This window comes from Opisthorchis viverrini (assembly GCF_000715545.1).
Source record: "Opisthorchis viverrini unplaced genomic scaffold opera_v5_364, whole genome shotgun sequence".
NCBI classification, from domain to species: Eukaryota; Metazoa; Platyhelminthes; class Trematoda; order Opisthorchiida; family Opisthorchiidae; genus Opisthorchis; species Opisthorchis viverrini.
Genome location: NW_008752026.1, coordinates 442243 through 462185, shown reverse-complemented (window position 1 = coordinate 462185; position 19943 = coordinate 442243). Strand labels below are relative to the sequence as shown.

At 44.5% G+C, this 19943-nt stretch overlaps 1 protein-coding gene across 1 annotated transcript in view; it reads left to right on the top strand.

Annotated features, from left to right (window-relative positions):
* Window positions 1-1323: 1323 nt before the first annotated feature.
* The window catches only part of T265_10451 (hypothetical protein), a gene marked incomplete at both ends in the record, with an annotated part of 33257 nt that continues 14637 nt past the window's right edge, over window positions 1324-19943 (top strand). The window contains 2 exons of the mRNA XM_009176826.1: window positions 1324-1373; window positions 3685-3830. Of these exons, the coding sequence (XP_009175090.1) occupies window positions 1324-1373; window positions 3685-3830 (196 nt within the window). The remainder of the gene's footprint in view (window positions 1374-3684; window positions 3831-19943) is intronic.

Here is a 19943-nt window from a genome sequence, read left to right as displayed (position 1 = left end):
GCCGTCGAAAATTGTGCTAGTTTTTCTTCGGCTTCAAAGGAGCATTCGACTTCCTGAATGGGTTGACTCTTCTACGCGTAGCTGATCAATGAGAAATTCCCTCAAAATTCGTCGTTATTCTTTGCTTCATTTGTTTCCATACTTCTTGCTATCCGTAGAGTTTATGATGAGTTTTCCAATTGTCTTCCGTACAAATATAGGAACTCATCATTGCTTGTGTCTCGGGATACTGTCAGGACGCCCATACCTAGGACGATTAGGGTCTCCAGCCAAAGCCTTTGACTTGAATTACTGACCTCAAGGCAGCCTGATCAGCTTAGAACTAGGAGAGCACTTGTCGCAACCCCTAGACCAGAAAAGCTAGGAGACTGTTTATCAAACGTCTATGTACTACGATCCTGGTAGTAGAGACTCGGTGGGTGTTGCGCAGGACAGATCACTGGGTTACTGAGGCACGCAAATTGTCAAATCAAACGTGCTAACATCCACGCGAGCTGAGCGTGAATGCAAAAAATGCATCAAAATAAACACTGGGATCTTTGTACCTTCCTTTGTACCTTCTCTTTGCAGGTAGCTGAAAATGCCTTACTGCTTGTATATGAACGGTCTTAACTGAGCTTACTGTTGTTGTTCGCTCAGTGAGACTCCATGGATGTTGGGTCAACTTTGTTGATAGTGTTTTGTTCCGATATGGTGCTCATATGTGTTTGTTTTGTCGGTGTTTGACGATGTTCGCACCCTATTCCTCGAGAACGCAAGGTTTGTCTTTACTAAGTCCTCACTTTTTTTCCTCTGCCACTCTGCTAGAGCTTTTTACTTCATGGCCGTATGGTGGTTCGACGCCCGCGTTCCCAACTGGTTTGTTGCCCTTGATGGTGGTAATGATTGTATGTGATTCTAGATTGTCTCTCTTTCCAAAGAACCGTTGCAAACAGTGCTCCGCCCTAAACGTCTCTCGGGCTTCGAAAACACTATCGAGCCTGAATTGTCGATAATATATTGGAGTGGTGGCTCAGTGTTTAGGTGATGAAGCTACTGACCGGAAAGTCCGTGGTTTGAACTCGACTTCCCCTGTCTAGGCTTGCGCAGCCTGGCAGTAAACCAGCCTTCATACTTCCTTCGGATGGCACGGCAGCTAGGCACCGCAATGGTGCTGAGTGATTTTTTCGAATGTATCATTCGGGTTGAACGAAATTAATCCGCATTTTGTGACCGACCTAGTCTCCAGTGGTTGTTTCAGTAAACTCATTTATGTACGAGCAAATTGGAATCTCTAGCTGATACGAATTTCACTAAATGGCTTTGTCGTTCGCCTTTCAGCTCATGTCCTTTACTCGGATTAATCGACACAAACAGTACTCCGAGCGGAATAAGTATGTCTCCTTTGTTTCCGTGAAAACCCAACTTTCATGCAGGATTGCCTCAGGATTCCGTTTTGTTCTCAATTTTTCGAAATTAATTTACCAGTCTCTGAGGCAAGATTGGACTGTGTCTCTTCTGTTGGCCATAGGTATTCTCATTTGTGGAGCATTCTGTGGGTTCATTATGCATGCTCTAACTTTTCTGGTCTTCTTAGATGAATATGTTGCCTATCAAGTCGGACTGATCGCCTCCGAGTTTTACAGTGCACTCACGAAAAAAAGCTACATTCGTTTTATTTGGACATTGCGGCTGTCCATTCTTTACGTGTTCTCCATATCATTCGTTGGTGTTATCACTGTTACATTCATCGTTTAGGTAATTGCCGTCCAAGGTATGGTTGCCGGTCATTTGGCCATAACGTTGCGGAGCGCACTGACAACACATTTGCACAAACATTATTTCCAGTATAAGCGGTACTATACCGTTGTTAACTTTATGGATATGGACAATCCGTGAGTTTGTTTAGTTTAGTTGAGTGACATTCTACCAAACGTGGACAGTGATCAACGGCTCACGCAAGACATTGGCACCGTCTGTAGTCTTCTATCGCAAACCGTGCCCGCAATGCTCATCAATCCGATCTTGGTCATATTTTATACGTACAAATGTGTTGAGAAGTGGGTCTGACCTTTGTCGTTTTTGTTGATTTAATGCCTGCTTGGCAACTTCTGTTGGCAGGGCTGGTTGGCTCGGACCGGTTTCAGCGTACATTCTTTTCGTCGGATTTTTTATCCTCACACGTCTGATCACCAATTGGACATCGGCGGCTTTTTACGAACAGGATAAACAGGAAGGCAATTTCAGGTGTGTAGTTTTATCTTTGTCACCTTTATTTTGACCGGCTACCACAGACAGTTCCGTAGATATCCGGGCCGTCAACTTCCGTCCTGAGTTAGTTGATGGAAAGATCCTGTGTATAAAGCGACTCACAATGACCTTAGCAGGTCTTTCAGTTGTGCCATTTATTGCCCTGGCGTGTCTACTAAAAGCGATTTTTTGCTGAAACTCAAAGATTCCTCTATCTATACTCTAGATGAGTGGGGCTTCCCGATCAGTCCAAAACGGATTTTGGATCAACAACCAATAGGCTTGCCCGATCCATCAATATTTGGACGTGTTGCCAAAATTTTTTTCAGTGGTGTGGCCAAAATCATGCTCATAGCAAAATGCAGTTAGTAGCAAATTAACCTGATGTTAACGAATGACTCAAGTGGATGCCAGTGGAGTCTCTCACTCAAAAATAATATACTGCAATATCCCGAATATCGTATCTACTGAAACAGGGGATGGTGTGTGTGCAACACATTCGGTTGAGGAATATTATGAACCAGCAATTCAGCTGGGATTCAGTGGAGTCTTCCGTTAACATAGTGTTAACTTGCAAATGAATTTGTTTCGTCTACTGCGTACAATTTGATTTCCGACAGCAAACGCGCGCAACTGTTCGTCGACTTTCAAAAAATTTTTAGCAGCCGTTTGATTAATCGCTTACTACTAATTATCTGGCTTTTGTCTGCCAAACACAAGGAGTTTTCCCTTTGAGGTTCAGAGCAGGACCGCTGCTTGTCGTTATAGGCGTCATTCGGCTGTAACACCCTTCCGGTGCCCAGCTACCATGTCACCCGAAGGAAACATGAGGGCTGAGAGACTGCTAGGTTGCCAAAGCTTAGACGAGAGCAGTCGAGGTGCTGCGATTGGGACTTCCCTATCAGTAAGTTCGCATCTTAACCATTGAGTTATCAGCGTTTGTCGTAAACAACTGTAGCCCATAAACGTTCATCACACTCCGACTACCTTTGTTCGTGGCACTTTATGAGACTCTCGCAAAGGTTCAAATCGCATGTTTAACAAATAGAATTGCACGCTTCCCCAGAAAAGTATTTTGCTCTCAAAAAAATGCAAGGCACACAAGTGGGACTGTCCCAATATTATAGCCCCGTAGGTTTTTGTATCAAAGTGGTGAGCTCCACATGAACACTTAATGTATCTTAGTGTAGTAACCGTTCAGCTGTAGCATCCTTTCGGTGCCTAGTTGCCATGCCACCCGAAGGAAGCACGATGGCTGGGATACTGTCAGGTCGCCCAAACCTAAACAGGGGAAGTCGAGAGGTAGAGGTCGGGTTCGAACCACGGACCTTCCGGTCAGTAAATTCGCGCTCTAACCACTTGGGCCATCTCGCCCCCTTAGTGTATTTCACTGTAAATCGAACGTATGGTATCTTTGCTGACCATTCTTTTCGATTTTTCCCGGTCTCTTCTCAGGTTTATTCACACACAACTTCGTTTTTCTGCGGAGAGTGCGGCTTTCATGAACGTTGGACCTTCGGAACACTACCTTGCGCGCACATCTTTCCATCGTCTTCTAACCGCAGCTGGTGTTAATGTTAATCGGCGTTCAATTTTGTTGTGTAAGTTTCAAAAAAGATTTTCGTTTTTGTCTGTCTTCGTTTATCCTTTCTGTCCAGGCAAGGGTTGGATCTCCATTCATTCGGTTTCCTTGTTTCCAGTAAACCGTATGGACTGATGCTTCATATTTGTTCTTAGCCTCTATTCATTTGCTGTACAGGAGACGGATTCATATGTTTTTGATTACGAACCCAAGGACATATGATTCAGACCATAAGACACACCTGTGGACGGCACACGAACCCGCGACCTCCAGCCTACCGCTGAAACTTAGCCAAACCGTTGTATAGGATCTACGCAGACTGGAGCCTGGCTAGATCTGAGTGCGCCACCTACCAGGGCATCAGTCTAGTGACCAGTAATGCTTGTCACCTTCGAGGTTAGAGCAGGCGTTTGTTAGGCAATTCCTCGAGGTATTTAGTATCACTGGTCTAAATGCTTTATTTGAGTGCATTGAATAACGTCTATCTGTGACCAAAGGTCAGCCAGTCAGTCAGTAGAGGGGATGGAAACTACTGTGCTGTTTGATAGCATCGTTGGCTTTGGTGAACAGTCTGGATCTTGAAGACATGTAAACTTTTAAGGGAGGTGCAACGCAAAACATTATCCCTATTTTCTTCCAAATGATAAACTACTTCGGAGCTTTTGTGTCCCCTGCCTTCCTCGTCCACCTAAAGGCCACCTCTCAGAAAATACATGTGTCAGCCCCTTAACGTAATCTCTTCAAAAAATAATAAATAATCGATCAGCTGTAATACCCTTTTGGTGCCTTACTGTCGTGTCACCTGGAGGAAGCACGAAGGCTAGAATACTGCCAAGTCCCCAAGCCCAGACAGGGGAAATCGAGAGGATATTGGATAAAAAGATTCCCCTGGAATGCTGTGATCTAGTTTGCAATATTATATATTACTAAGCATGTGTGAATTGAAGGACTTCAAATACGTATTCTAGGTCTCCTTCTAGAGCGTATTTTCTCCGCACAGCTGCCGTCTTTCGCCTGTAGTTAGCTGGCAGATGTAGTTTGCAGTGTCATTGTTAAGTCCAGTAGGAAATGAACACTTCTATTACGCCTCCCTATCGCCTCTTTGAAAATTGTCTAATATTGCTTCAGGTATCACGACAGTGGACGCATACCTTGGTGGTATCCTTAACTATTTGGCCCTGGGCGTTGTCCTGTTTGAGGGTTTATTTGGTGACTTGGATTCGTCGGATATCGCTGTGCTCATTAGTCAGGTAATACAGTTCCCCGGATTCTGTTCCTGTTTTATCGTGTGCGCTGCCGTAAGATTATGAATTTCGAATGCCAATCGAAGGCTGTACCTCGCTTGCCGTTCAGTTCACCATTCTATTCGCCAATGTATAAGGTAGCCAGTATTGTTAGTTGCCTTTTTGACAGTAGCCATACACTTTTGCCGCGCACGAAACCCATCCTAGCATTGCCCTCATCCAAATGTCGCCACAACCCATGGAAAGGTAACTGACACCAGCCTACAACAGTTGGACGCATTCCATACATATAGGCCTGTCAAACTTAGTTCACAGGAAAACCACATGGTTGAGTAGGTATATACAATTCTCCTGTTTTGGACACAAAGGTGTAAACTGTTCCGCACGCCGCGTTATATTTTCGATGAGCAAGAACTTATCACAAATATACTGGTGGTAAGCAGACACACTCCACAACGAATTAAACGATGAGACAAATGAGAGACAAAACTTGCTAGCTGTTACACGGAATCCAAAAGGTCAGTATTTATTGAACGTTGTTTCAAGGGGGATGACTCGACCGCCATAACAGCGAAAAGCCTAGTCCCACTGCTGATGAGTACTACAGCACTGCAAAAGTCGAATTTCAAAATCAGACCGTCGTTGCCTGCGGTTAGAAAAGACGAACATATTTGAAACATATCCCAATGCTTTTACTATGGTCACTAAAACTGTACTTGACTGGATAACTAACTGCACAATGGCGTCCTGCTAGCCTTGTATTGCCAGCAACATTGCATCAGTACGCAATCTGTCTGAGCTGAACCATCCTCTGTGTCATCACTTTGGTCGTCAATCAGCTTGGTGCACCTAAATTCCTGTAATCTAGTCCACGTTGACGTTTGGTGACCAATCGGTTCATAAATACGCCGCAATAGCTTCTCTAATTGCTCATACTAGGGTGACGGTGGTACTACTGATAAAGCATGCGAGTAGTCTATGATTGGTGTCCAAACTGTGCCCCTACATCTGATGGAAGCTGAAGTATATTACGAAACTTGTGGAAATGCCTTGCATTGTTTGTTTACTATCGTGTAGTAGTCAATGGATATCCAGGAACGTTCAAGAGAGCGCTCGCAAATGTTTGGTTTTTAAAGACTATGTGCATGTGAAATGTGTGGTTACCTGTCTACTGACTTGTAACTGCTTAGTTCGTGTTTGCTAATAGGAGGCTTCACTGCGAAGGACTTCCCTCCTTTCACTAGTAATGTTTGCCTAGCATCCGAAACTGATCTGTCGGTCAACACTGGATTACAAGCCGTTTGCGTGGATTCAAAGGTTGTGCTACTTGCAAGCCGTGGTTGCCGATCCAAACCAGAGGGAATGAGATCGGCGGCAAAGACGCAAAAGCCCGTTGGGAGCCCTCAGCTGGTCTAGAACTAGTGAGATTACAAAGAGCATCAGCACTGGTCTTTTTACACAGAGATACTGGCTTCATCCGTCAATTCTTCCATGTTGCAGCAAGATACCGCAGTTTCCTCGGATAAATCACCATAAAAATTCTCTCTGAGGGATATCTCTTATGTGCGAATGGATAGTTCGGCGACACATCATTGATTGGATTACTACTGGCGTAACGTTATGTACTACTGAGGAAACGTGAGAGCAGTGTCATCTTGTAGCATGACAGTATTCGGGCAGATATAAGTAGAGGAAAATGCTGGTAGCTCAGGTATCGGTCTTTGCTTGTTCCCTGAGCTGGGCAATTTGATTGCAAACGTTTCATCACCAATCGAGGTGACATCATCAGTGCGTTTTTGTGGAGCGTAGTAGTGCGTAGCGGTGGGTTGGTGGTTGATATAAGTAGAAATTGGAGATGGCTTACGATTGGCAGATATAAGCTAAAAGTAATAGAAACCGATCCAGTTGATTCACCGGTGTTTCTGGGGCTGTAATATGTGTACTTTGGTGAACTGCGAGCCCGATTCTAATCAGCTGGGCCCGCCCGTAAGTTGCACAAATACAGATTGCCTTTGCCGTAGTCGGCATTGTCCAACAGCTCCAACTGCTCAAAACCCCCCAAACTTGTGCGGAGGCAATAATAGCAAGGAAAGGAATACTAATACTCCTAAAACAGTCGTCTTTGTACAGCCATTACTTGTCATATCTATGTGTTCCACACCGAGAGCTTGTCATCTATTGACCCGTTTCAGTACCCATTCCGAAGAGAGTCTGCTGCCGGAAAGGACACTATTAGACATCTCAGTAGCTGTCCTCATAGGCTGGGACACTAACTTATGTCCAATGAAGAACGCTTTTGTGGGCTGTTCAAGGGGATCTACCTTTCTTCTGAAGGTCTGCCTTTTTTGTGGGGTCTTATACCGTGATTTAACAACATTTTCGAAACTAATAGCGATAGGGCGGGTCAATCCTGTCAAACTAAGAATGTGCAGTAACTTTTCAGAGAGGCCAGTCGTCCTGTCGAGCCCACAGCACCTTACCCTGCCAGTCATCACCCATCGTTGAATCCTGCTAAGGAGACAAGTCCCCCGGAAGAGTCCAAGCAACTCATTGCTCGTAGTAATCTCTATAAAGACACTGCTGTACTCTAAGGAGCTTCTCTAAGCAACACTTGTGTATTCAGAAAAATGAAGTTCGTGTCACCTAAGGGTATTAAATGCATCTGGATGAGTGCTTGGTCATCATCATCATCATGGTTGGGTGGGTAAATTGGGCAAGTATCGTTGATTGGCTTATCAGGGCATACGAGCAGTTTAGACCCACACTTAGAGCAGAGGGTATCGACCCCCTATCTAGCCCTACAGGGAACTTGGTTCCACCAGGCTGTTTATTATTGTTAACAATTCTGAATGCTTATCATCCATGATGGTGATTCGTTTGAGTCTAGCTTCCAGCGTACATTCAGATGGTACCTAATTATACTGCTTTATTCTGTGCGGTACAAATAAGTAAGTTAGCCTTACTACTTTCCGTGTGATTGGGTCAAATTCCAGTTGTGCTGACTCGCTCTACATCGAAGCTGTGGACTTTAACATCGTCAATAGTGGTTCTTTCTACCCTAATGGAACTCCATCTAGATGCGGCCCACTAATGTCGAGTAGCTTGTTACTCTTAGTTGGTAAATGTGAAAGTATCGTTCTATGGTCTAAGTTCACACCCGACGAATTAGTGGTCTAGCGCATACGTGTGCTCAATCAAATTACGCATGTTTCGGGTTTGTGAACCCCAGGCACCTGAGTGTACTGGCACTTGTTTGACACGTGTACTGTTTAGGGACGTTTTAGGGTTGTGTCGAACTATTGGTAGCTCGGTTTCTGTTCAGGTAGTTGTTGATCCGTTCGCCGAGCCTGACAGTTAGCTTACAGACGTTTCGTTTTCACCAGTCAAGGTTGGTTTGCGGGTGCGCCCTCTGAGAACTCTAGGTTTTCGTAAGTATCCACAAACTCCACCAACGGTATTGCACTACTAAAGAAATACCTTCCCCTCAGTGGGGCGTCACGTCATGTTTTCCTCACTGAAATCGTTGTGAGTAACTTCCATCACTATTGGCACCACATAGGTGACACCTAGGTTCTCTGTAACTAACAATAAAAAAAAATAAAATTTATTGAGCTTCAACACCCTTTCGATTCCCAGCTGCCATACCATCCGAAAGAACACGAGGGCTGAGATATCCTCAGGTCGCTCAAGCGTAGGCAGAATAAGTCGAGATGCAAGGGTTGCGATAGGACCTTCCGGTCAGTAAGTTCGTGCCTTAACCACTGAGCCATCTGTACAACTGAACAGAGTTGGCGCTGGGACGAGAATGCGGTGACTCAAATGATAGATGTGGTTGCCTGACTGAGGACTGGCAGCGTCCCCTTCTCGTGCTTTGTTGCCTAGGGTCTTTTACTGTTAACATAGTTACTTATGTGTGTTTCGGACAAGCCGGATTGTCTAATTCGCTCCAGAATTTATCCGTTAAGCAATAACATGTTATCTTTGTTTTTAATGCTCTCAATTTCTCCCAGACTAGCTTCTACCTCCTTTATCTGATCAACAAACTGACAACACTGATTGACCTAACTAATCCACCCTTTCGATTCCCAGCTGCCATACCATCCGAAAGAACACGAGGGCTGAGATATCCTCAGGTCGCTCAAGCGTAGGCAGAATAAGTCGAGATGCAAGGGTTGCGATAGGACCTTCCGGTCAGTAAGTTCGTGCCTTAACCACTGAGCCATCTGTACAACTGAACAGAGTTGGCGCTGGGACGAGAATGCGGTGACTCAAATGATAGATGTGGTTGCCTGACTGAGGACTGGCAGCGTCCCCTTCTCGTGCTTTGTTGCCTAGGGTCTTTTACTGTTAACATAGTTACTTATGTGTGTTTCGGACAAGCCGGATTGTCTAATTCGCTCCAGAATTTATCCGTTAAGCAATAACATGTTATCTTTGTTTTTAATGCTCTCAATTTCTCCCAGACTAGCTTCTACCTCCTTTATCTGATCAACAAACTGACAACACTGATTGACCTAACTAATCCAATCGCTCAGCTGGTCGGCATTGGACACCGGTGAGTTGGTAGTTTCAACAGTGCGCATCTGGGTGACCTTACGTCCTGCGGTCGAGTGAGAGCTGGAGAGCTGTTTAGTTTGACTTTCTCAAGTGCATACGCCCTTAGTCCAGCAATTTGTGCGCAAATTCACTTGTTTTCCTCCTTATAAACCCTTTTTTCTTGTGTATTCGACGGCCACAATATGCAAGTGCACATTGATGGAGACAAATTTCTGTGTTATTAATGAAGACTCACTTAGAGAATGAACACGGCCTACGTGTTGATAATCAGTGCGAAATATTTCTTATGTACAATGTAAGGGAAGAGATGACAATGCACTCAGTCTAGGAGGACACACTACGATAAGGATTAAGGTTGCATAGGTTAGGTTTTTCCAGAAATCCGTTTCTCTTCATCTGTTTAGACACTAATACCCATACTCCATCTTCTACTGTCTCAGTAGGTCTGAGTCCTTATTTGTTATTGTATTTTAAAATGGTCATCACCAGTGCCCGTTTTCGAATTCGCTCTATCGGGGTGGTGGTTGGTGAACAAATAACTGAAATGTCCCGTTGCCCAAGCTGAAAAGAATAGGTATTCTAGCTTGAACCTTTGACTCAAGAGTGTGGCCGGCCAAACAGCGAGCAATTGGTTTTCCTAGTTTCTTGTTTGGTGTCTGACCTGCCTGAGTGCCGCGGGACTAACATGAACTGAACACGAAGGGATCAGGGCACTTATGCATCTCCGTGGATGATGATTTCGTCACCACTATGGTGGTTCTGTTTGCTGACTCAGATCCAGATATTACGTTTCCCACACATGTGGAAAAGGCTATGTACCTCGCCAACTAGGTAGTACTTTGTTAAGCCTCTGAAATCTAATCTTGTTCATTTAATGAGGGTTATGAAACCGTCGACCAGCCTTTCTTAAAATTCGAAAATCTGTTCGTCGTAAGGGCCTCTCAGTGAATGTGGTTTTCAAGGGTAATGGGATCGTAATGCATTCTCGTGACTTCGTTTCAACCAGCCGTCTACCAGGTCCATCGTAACTGCCTACTGCTGTGCTTGTTTGTCCTCCATCAGATCCTGTAGATGTTGATTGAACTTCTGAGTGCGGAAAAGTCGGTCAGATCTGAACACCAATCGATTCAGATGCTCAATCTTTAGCATGCGCTTCACACCAACAAAGTTTAAGATGCTGCTTCAAGACTAGGTGGGATCAAACCCAGACTTCATCCTTGTAAACTAGCAAATTGACGTGGTAGGTAAATTTGTTCACCCGGGAAGTTGTTTAAGTTTTGGGGGACTGCCCGAAGACGAGATTACTTCTGGAATCGGGAAGGCCAGGTCATCTTTTGTCAGCCTCCGACATCCATGGCGCCGACGCGTCGTCAGTTTGTTTGCCAAGGACAGAGTGCGACCCATACTGCTTCATGAATCAGAAACGTGGCCTCTGAGTGGTGACAACATACGAAAGCTGTCAGTGTTTGACCATAGAAGCATTGGTCGACGCTGGTGTGAACATCGGTTTAGCAATGCTGAGGTGCACCACATTATTTTAGGAAGTAACTTTCCCACGCTTCATAGGCTGCACTTCTTAAATTATGTATTTGGCATGTCAGAGAACTATCTGCCTCGCAGGGATCTTTTCACCCAATCCTGTTCTGCAGCGATTGAGAGGTGGACAGTGTATGACCTGACAACGAAGTATGAAAACACTAACGGGTAAACTTAGTCGGGTCGACGACTTCCGCCTCCCTGTATGGGGCCCCCGGGACTCAACTCAACAATAGTTAATGACACTGGCAAAATGGCCCAATCGCGCAGTCACTGGGACTCGTTCATCAAAGCCATCACCTCCAATGCTTAGCTACCCAGTTCCCGAACTAACTGAACATACCATGGCCCCCAATGGCTTGGCTGTATGTCCCAAAATCCCACTTTCCGGTGATCGAAACTGTAGCAGCGTACCGCTGGTACATGGTTTAAAGCTGACAAACTGAACTGAACTGAAAACCGATATCGGTCGTCGGTCGTTTTGAGTGCGAGCTTTTGGCGAAATTCTATCGGCATCGATGATTGAACACAATGTGCTGATACAGGAAGTCCAATAACTTCTTCCACTTCAGGGACATTATGTAGGCTGTCGAAATTTTTTCCTCATACCCCTCTTTCTAGCCTGTTTCCTCATACACGTTTTGTTCCAAATGTTCTAGCCGACCGTAATCTTAGAGATTTGTTGAGCCACACAGTTTTGTGTGTGTTCCTTCCCCAGCGTTTACTTTATGTAAACCAATACCACAAACGCACCAGGTTTCAGCGGCCATCCAGTTGGAAAAATCCTTGTTTCCTACTGGGTTATATTCACTAGTTTCCGGTTTTGGGGGTAATTCTCTTAACTGGACTAGCACTTTTCACAAAGGAAACTACTCACCAGGTTGCTGAAAACTCTTCGACAGCCCACGACGGGTAGGTAGGCGCAGTCCCGGAGTTTCCGTCAACCTTATGTTCTACTTGAACCCAAATTGGACTAGCACTGATTCGCTCACTGTCAATGATAGTATTCGTCAATGAATAATACGTCGAGCGGGTCAGTTCACTAGTTCACAGTGGTTGCAATTCCAACGATATTGGGTCAGAACTTGTAAATGCATGCTGCAGTCATCGGTATATTGATTCTAGCTTACTGTGGTTTTCTGTTAAGTATACGGACTTTCGCAACCGACTGATTGGTTAATCGGACTTAATGACTGATTCACATCTACTTTTTCCGCTGTTGTCATGGAGATTTCATCAGTGTCAGTGAAGCCGAGAAGAACTACGCAGCTGTTTCATCCTTGTTGGAATCATCAGTAGGGTTCACCTCATGAACTCAGAGTTTCGGACCAGCGGTCGTCCGGCCAGGGGTTGAACACTGTTTGACCAGAAATAGCTGGTGAGCAGTGTCACTATGACAGGACGTAGCACCACACATCCTTCAATCATGGAAAGCACATCCTTTGGTCATGTATTGTGTGACTTCTCGGATGGAAGTTTCACACATCCGGTGATATTTTCTCTCCTCTGGGTCACTTACATATTGTTAGTAGTGTGATGACATTTGGGAGGTTTCATTGGGGATTTCATCCTTTTAGGGATGGTATGGATTCACAAACGGTGAAATCTTTATTATAGTTAATCAGTTCTCTTCACCACAACCAATTTATTGACAATATAAGAGTTATCATGAATTTGTGCACGGTGGACGGTGTCTTCCTAGATCAACGAGAATTGGCCAAACTCTGATAGAGTCTCACAGGCCTGTTATGTTCCTACTCTTTTAATACAGAGAGCGCCAACTTGATCCATTTCAGTATCCTCCGCTCTCTTCTAGTTAAATCGTTCATGAATCACTGCACTATAGCGATGAGCTCAACACTTATTGATCTAAACGCGTATTGCACTTCATAAAAACTGTCGCGCGTTTTCACCAATAATATTCATTTTGTAATGTTGTGTTCCAGTATTTTGACGTTGAAAGACAATCTGAACGAATGCCTTCCACACGATCACCCAGCTTCCTACATGGCATCCAGGGCATTCGACGTGGAGACCGTCCTTCCACACCCTTACTTTCCCACTGAATGTGGTGGAAGTTCGACGTAAGTTTTTATCAATCTTCATGTTTTAACCACGTGCACTTCAGCCTTCTTGTCACCCCACTGCCTTAATTAAAATGACCAGTGAGGCTCAGATACACGAGGATTTCTTTTCCTATGCGAAATCCATTTTTACTAGAAAGCCCTTTTCATCACTATTGGGAATTTCGCAGATCTCTCGAACCGCATACCAACATCAGAAGATTAAAGGACGAATGATCCTAAATCCTGGCGATGTTGAGAAATATGGATAACTTGCACGATCTGCTTGGTTGTTGGCCTGTTCGCCGAATTTGGTAGTTGGATTGCAAACGTCTCATCGTCAATCGAGTGGTGGCGCTGTCAGTATCGTCATCAGTCTCGCACTGACGGTTTCCTTCGATTGGTGATGAAACATTCACAATCCAACTACCAAGCTCGGCGAACAGGCCAAGTGCTGATCAACTTCTCATAGCTGAATATAGTGTCCATATCTTCCACTGCTATTGGTTAGATGATGACTCTGAACAATGTTGAAACAGCTGTACAGTGCATTTTGGCCTTTCATCATAAGATGTTTCGCCTACGAGACGAAGACTCAACTTCGCTTTTGTTTGGGTCGGATTTTTCTATCAGCTATGCATGGAATTTTTCCTCGCTTTCTGCTCATACAATCGATGCTGTGGATGTCTTCTTTTTTCTTGGGGACTCATTTGATATTAAAACTGTTTGGAACAGACTTCAGACCTCTGACCAGCCCAGAGAATCTGTTTCGGTTCTGTAACCATGAAATCGCATACCACAGCTTGGAATGTTGTCTGTTGCTCTGTGGATCTATTCGACAACATAGCTCGTTTGGAGTTTACGATCCATTTTGCATATGACTTTGTGTTATTAACTTCCGATAAGCACAGTGACTACCCATCATCACCAGTAGTAACTCGTCTGATAGAGCTATCACCCGACAGTTGGATCGTAGGCTCGATTCCCGATCCTGGCGTTTATCTTCTATTTTGCCTACCGCATACTCAAGTTCCGTTGGAAATTCCCCTCATATCTGTCTAGCTGACGAGAGTATATACTGTCGTTTTTTATTCTCAACCTCCTTGCATGCGGCCTGCTAAACTACGTTGAGTGAGTGTACTATGTCTGTTTAAAATTTGTTGTCAGCCACACGGTGTGTTCCCCGTATTTTTTCGTGCTGACCGCATTGCTTTGAATAAAATGCTTCTGTTATCTCTTATCCTTGCTTCCAGCACGCATTCTGACGACACTTTTATACAGTTGAAGCATGTATCCGTTAGTCTTCCCCCTGGACTGGACAGGATATTGATTTATGGTAAGGTTCACCATAATCCTGTACGTATTTCTGGTTTTTTTTACACATTTCCCGAGGTTTACTCTCTCGCACATTAATTGGATGCAAAGTTAATTCTAACTGTTTCGCGGTCAGCGTCTATGGGATCCAGTCCGCATGATCTTTCCGTTTCCATGTCAACCGCAACGGCTTGGTACCATTAGTATGCTTGAATTCACAGACCATGAACAGTACTTGTGAATGACAACAAAAAGTTGCTTCGCTGTTCTACGATCACCTAAATTTATTTGTGCAGAGAACGAATCCTCATCCGCGAAGATTTTGTTTCATTCATATGTTTTTACGTCCAAACTGGGTAAGATTAACGAGCTTCGAAGGCTAACCATCAATCTTGGTAGGTTGTCCCAGTCTCATGGTGTGCGTGATATTGCACATCGCTAGGGTCTCACATGTGGGCTCCATCCTAAGAATCAATTCAGGAATTCTTATACTATCAGTTTCCCTGAGTAACTCTGTGAGAGCAAGCAACGTCACTAAAAAATCCCGATGTTTTCTTTTAAAGTTAAGTTGTTGGCCTGTTAGCTCAAGATCACCATCCTTCTGGAGTTCTCTTTCACCCTTCTCATAGTTCACCCACATCGGTAGTGATAACAACGACCGTTCAGCTGTAACACCTTTTCAGTACCTAGCTTACATGCCACCCAAAAGAAGCACGAGGGCTCGGATACTTCCAGGTTGCCCAATCCCCTAGGCAGGGAAAATCGAGGGGCGGAGGTCGGGTTCGAATCACGGACCTCCCGGTCAGTGAATTCGCGTTCTAACCACTTGGGTCATCTTGCCCCACCCACATAGGTGGTTTTAGTTTGATTGTATATCGAGCGTGCCCCTCCCCCCTCCAAGTCGCATTACAGACTGTCTTTATTCCCGTCTGTCTATGTGACAGGAAATACACAATGACAACACCAAATGACTCCAGCACGAATATATCGAACTGTGGTTGGCTTTCAGTACACATTTGATATAGTCACCGAACGTGACCCTAACAGAACGCTCACGGACGCGCTAAAATTGTGGAACTGTCTACCCCATCAAATGCGCGAGGACTTGGACGAATAGGGCTTTTTGGAACAAAGCCTTCGGAATGGAGAGGCGAGCGTATTAGGTGAATACGCTGTTGCGTCATAAAAATCGTCACATTTTTTAAAATGCTTCCATTTCAAACCAGCTGATTCTACGCCCGATGTCGCCGTTCTGCAGTATCATTAGCGTCGGTTGTAGAGTGGGGGTTGTGTTCATGTTGTACGCAGGTCGTCTTTCAACCACGATGTTATTAGTCCATTCATATATGAGACTTTTGTGAATACATCGAAATATTGGTAGCTCGGATAGGTTAGTCGGTTGTTTAATCTTTTCGGTAAGTTTGACGGTTTGCTTGCAAATGTCTTGTCACCAACCGTTGGGGATCGTCATCGTGTACTGATGATTCCTCTTGGACTGGCGAAGAAACATTTGCAAACAAGTTGCCACATCATCTACAACTAATAACTTTTTGAGTCTGGAACTATTCTTAAACACGACTGTTCTCTAAATGTTTTATGTACCTAACAGGTTTGTTACGGCATTTTTGTGAAAGCAGTATCTTGAGTCAGGTTCGCTTGTTTGACAAGGCAAATCCTCTGTGGCCTGTGAAGAATTTGTTTTAAAACCTACGTGTATTAAGTCGTTTGCTTGGGTATATTTGTGTGGGAACCTTAGATTAATCTGCAAGAAACTATCAACCTGACTATGCTTTCTAGTCTGATAAACTACGGATGCCATTGCGAACCAATTTTGGGCTGGTGGCCTCTGTTCTAACCACTACGGTTTAATTCGTAGACACTTGTGCTTATGGTAGCAGTGGCGAGGGATTTCGACCTGAACTGGACCTTCGAGTATTTTGAGTCCAATGATATCGGCACGGGTATACCATGGTCCACTCGTGAATCGCTGTGTTGATAGCTCAGGAACGAGCCATTCACGATGCTTGTAACCAAACGGTTTAGTGTTCAGCCGGAAGCTGGCGGATCCTAAAGTACGTGGAGGTTTGTGAGACGCGCACTGCTGCTTATTTCCAATAAAGATGAAGCAGTTCCATGTTGCTTTTGCTGCTTCGACAGTGGGCTGTCGAAGAGTTTTCAGCAACCTTGTGAGTAGTTTCATCTATAAAAAGGGAACAGACCGGTTCGAAACTTCCAGAGTCTCGTGAAATTCGCACCGCTGATGATCCCTAGGAAGGATGAAACAGCTTCTCGGTATAGGTTGACTTCACTTGCAGGACGAAATCTCCATTTTCCTGTATTGTGGACATTCCTCCTGCGTGCAAACGTTGCCTCGTTGAAAGAAGTTTTTCCAACATGTAGATAAATATCCTAGTGTGTTTTCATCAGAAACTAAGCCAATTTCCCCGCATCCTGTTTCGTTGTGAAAACTTACTCCTTCATTGGTCCTCCACACTGGGACATCTGCCGATCTTATCTGTTTTCATTTGTGTTTAGCCCACTTTGTAACGGGAATCCGTCCCCGTATTAGAGCGAACACTCTTCAGATCGAGTGAACTCGTGTCCAACTTTCGAGTTCATCCATTCGACCCTATTTTTGAGGATCTGTGAATCTAGCTTCAGTGACCCGTTTCATGATGAAAGACGGTGTAGTAACGGTATTTTCCTCAGCTTAGTTCTCGGTCTGAGCCTCCCAAGCTAGCGTTCACGTCAAAACAACCACCAAAGGTGCACAAGGTCTATTAATGCCCAAAACGAAATCAGGAACAGTTGTACAGCGCTTTGTATATATAGCGTAAGTGGCTATAACTTTCTGGAATTTCTGACGCGTTCTGGATGCGCCATTGGCAACCGGCATTTGGCCAATACTGGGTCATGATTTGGCTGTTGGGTCCAGATTGTTGACCAATCAGATCTCGTCTTGATGCCGGACCGGCAAGCGTCCCGAATTCTGGGCCAACCTCGAGCGGGCCAGGCTTCTCGGCCGTAGCAGCGCCTAAAGACGTGCGGTATAGTGGGATCCGCGTGGATTCCTGCCTAACAGACGGATAGCAAAATAAACCGTTCACGCTAATTAGTTTGCCGTTTAAACTGTATTGACATTGTTCCAAGTTGGACATCACCTAACACTTTCCCGCAATCGTTCGGTTAATTGTCGTTTGTTATATTCTTGTATGGCTTTCTCGTTGTGTCGAATGTGAGCTTTATACATTCAACTATCAAGGGCATTATAGTAGGAGCTTATCAGCTTTCGTAACTGATATTCCGTTGAGAAGGACCAAGGAGCTCTTCGCCCTTAGTGATTCGTTTATTGCTATCTACCCTTTTTTCAAATCTTCAGGCTGTCGTCTCCAAGAACGTCGGCCATTTTATTTCTCCCATGTGCCGCGTTAGCGTTTTTCACTTCCTAGTGATCGCAACGAACAATGAGGATTGCATTTGAGGGCATTTGCTCATCTGGAATTTAAGGATTAGGAATTAAATCGTCTAACTAGTCGACTAGCTAGTCAGAGTTTTCATTTTCTCCAATCTAGCCTTCTGAGTTAACCTTACAAGTTTGGAATTCCACTGTAGTTGGTAAGGCGGATATGCAGATGTGTGCAGCGCGGATGGGTAGTCAATAAATACCATAACACCCTGATATACACGTAGAGTGCTGTCGTAGACTAATCCAGCGGTCTTTGGAGTACGGACCATGGATCAACCTCAATTAAACAAGAGAGCTCCACAAAGGAAGTTACTCATAAGGTTGCTGAAAACTCTTCGACAGCCCACGACCGGTTTCGCCCTTCTTGGGGCTCATCAGGTAGGCCCCTTCAACCTTATGTTCTACTTGAACCCAAATTGGACTGTTTTCGTGAAATACACTCGTTAGCAAACCAATTTGGTTTTGGTTTGGTAGAATATCACAAACGAGAGATTCAGTTGAGCCTCTCTTGAAAACCAAATTGATTTGCAAATGAGTGTATTTCTCCGGAGGAGAGCTCTGCGTTTTTCGGAATGTCCGAGCTATTGCCAGAAATAGCATTTCAAATTGAGCTCCTCCTCAAGTGACATCCTGTCTGTTGTAATGTGACAGTTTTAGAGGGTATATCCTTGAGGGTATATTCCTCTGGGTAGCAGCACCGTTCTATCCCGATAAATGTCGATTTATGCACGTTGTATGGTACGGAAATAACGTTACAAATCCCAGAAGTGCAACCATTTGCAAATTACTTTAGTGTTAATAAGAGATCGCCTCATGTTTAAGTTGGGATGACGTTTCCGGTATCGAGATATATTTTCTCGACATAGTACACTACTTATAAGGTTTCTGAAAACTTTTCGACAGCTCGCTACCATCTTTCTTTTTGGTTCATGAATTAGGCTATTACCCGAGTTTCCATCAACCATATTTTCTGTCTGACAGTTAACGTAATTCACTTGTTTGCAAATTTCACTTCATTCTGCAACTCAACTCCGTCTATGCTGAACAACTAAGAAACGTCATATCCTGTCTAAACGCGACTTACTCACGCTTCTCATCAGCCTCCCATCGTCGCACGTTCTAGCGTACAAAGACTAATCAGAAGGTCGCAAAGTCGAATCTTCCCAGTGGTTCTTGAAATGCGCACTGTCGATAATTCCGAACAGATCCAAATCTACTAATATTCGTTCAGTTGTAACACCCTTTCGGCTCATATCTGCCACGTCACCCGAACGAAGCACGACTGCTGAGATTTTTCCAGGTGGCCTTAACCTAGACAGGATCAATCAATATACCGGGGTTGGGTTTGAACAACGGACCTTCTGGTCGAGTATATTCCCCCTTAAATCATCGTGTTATCTCGAGCATAACTCGAGTACACTTACAGAGTGAAAACTCCGTAGAAATATGTTATATTTCTTCAGTTACACTGGTTTCCCATTGTTCCCACCTACGCCCTGCTCATGTCCACTTGTGTGTGTGTGTTTGTGAGTGTTATGTTATATTCTTCAGTTACACTGGTTTCCCATTGTTCCCACCTACGCCCTGCTCATGTCCACTTGTGTGTGTGTGTTTATGAGTGTTGGACGGTGCACAGTAGATGGAGCAGCATAGTTGAAATGCCATTCCGTCATTCGATGTCTTGTGCAGCCAGTACGTGTCATGGTTGAATGCGCTTGATCATCCGATCCTCATTCGCCGACGTAAGATGAATGTTGACATGTAGAACTAGGAGACGAACCAGAGACGCGTAGTTGATGTCTTTGGAGTCCCTCATCCAGATATGGATCTGAATTCCAATGGTCAACATTTTTACAGAGCTCTGAAAGGGGTGCCGTTTTACCTCGGTTTTTTCAATGGCAATGAAGCACTGACATTTTTGTTTATGCCTTCGACGGAGTTGTTGTTGCGAG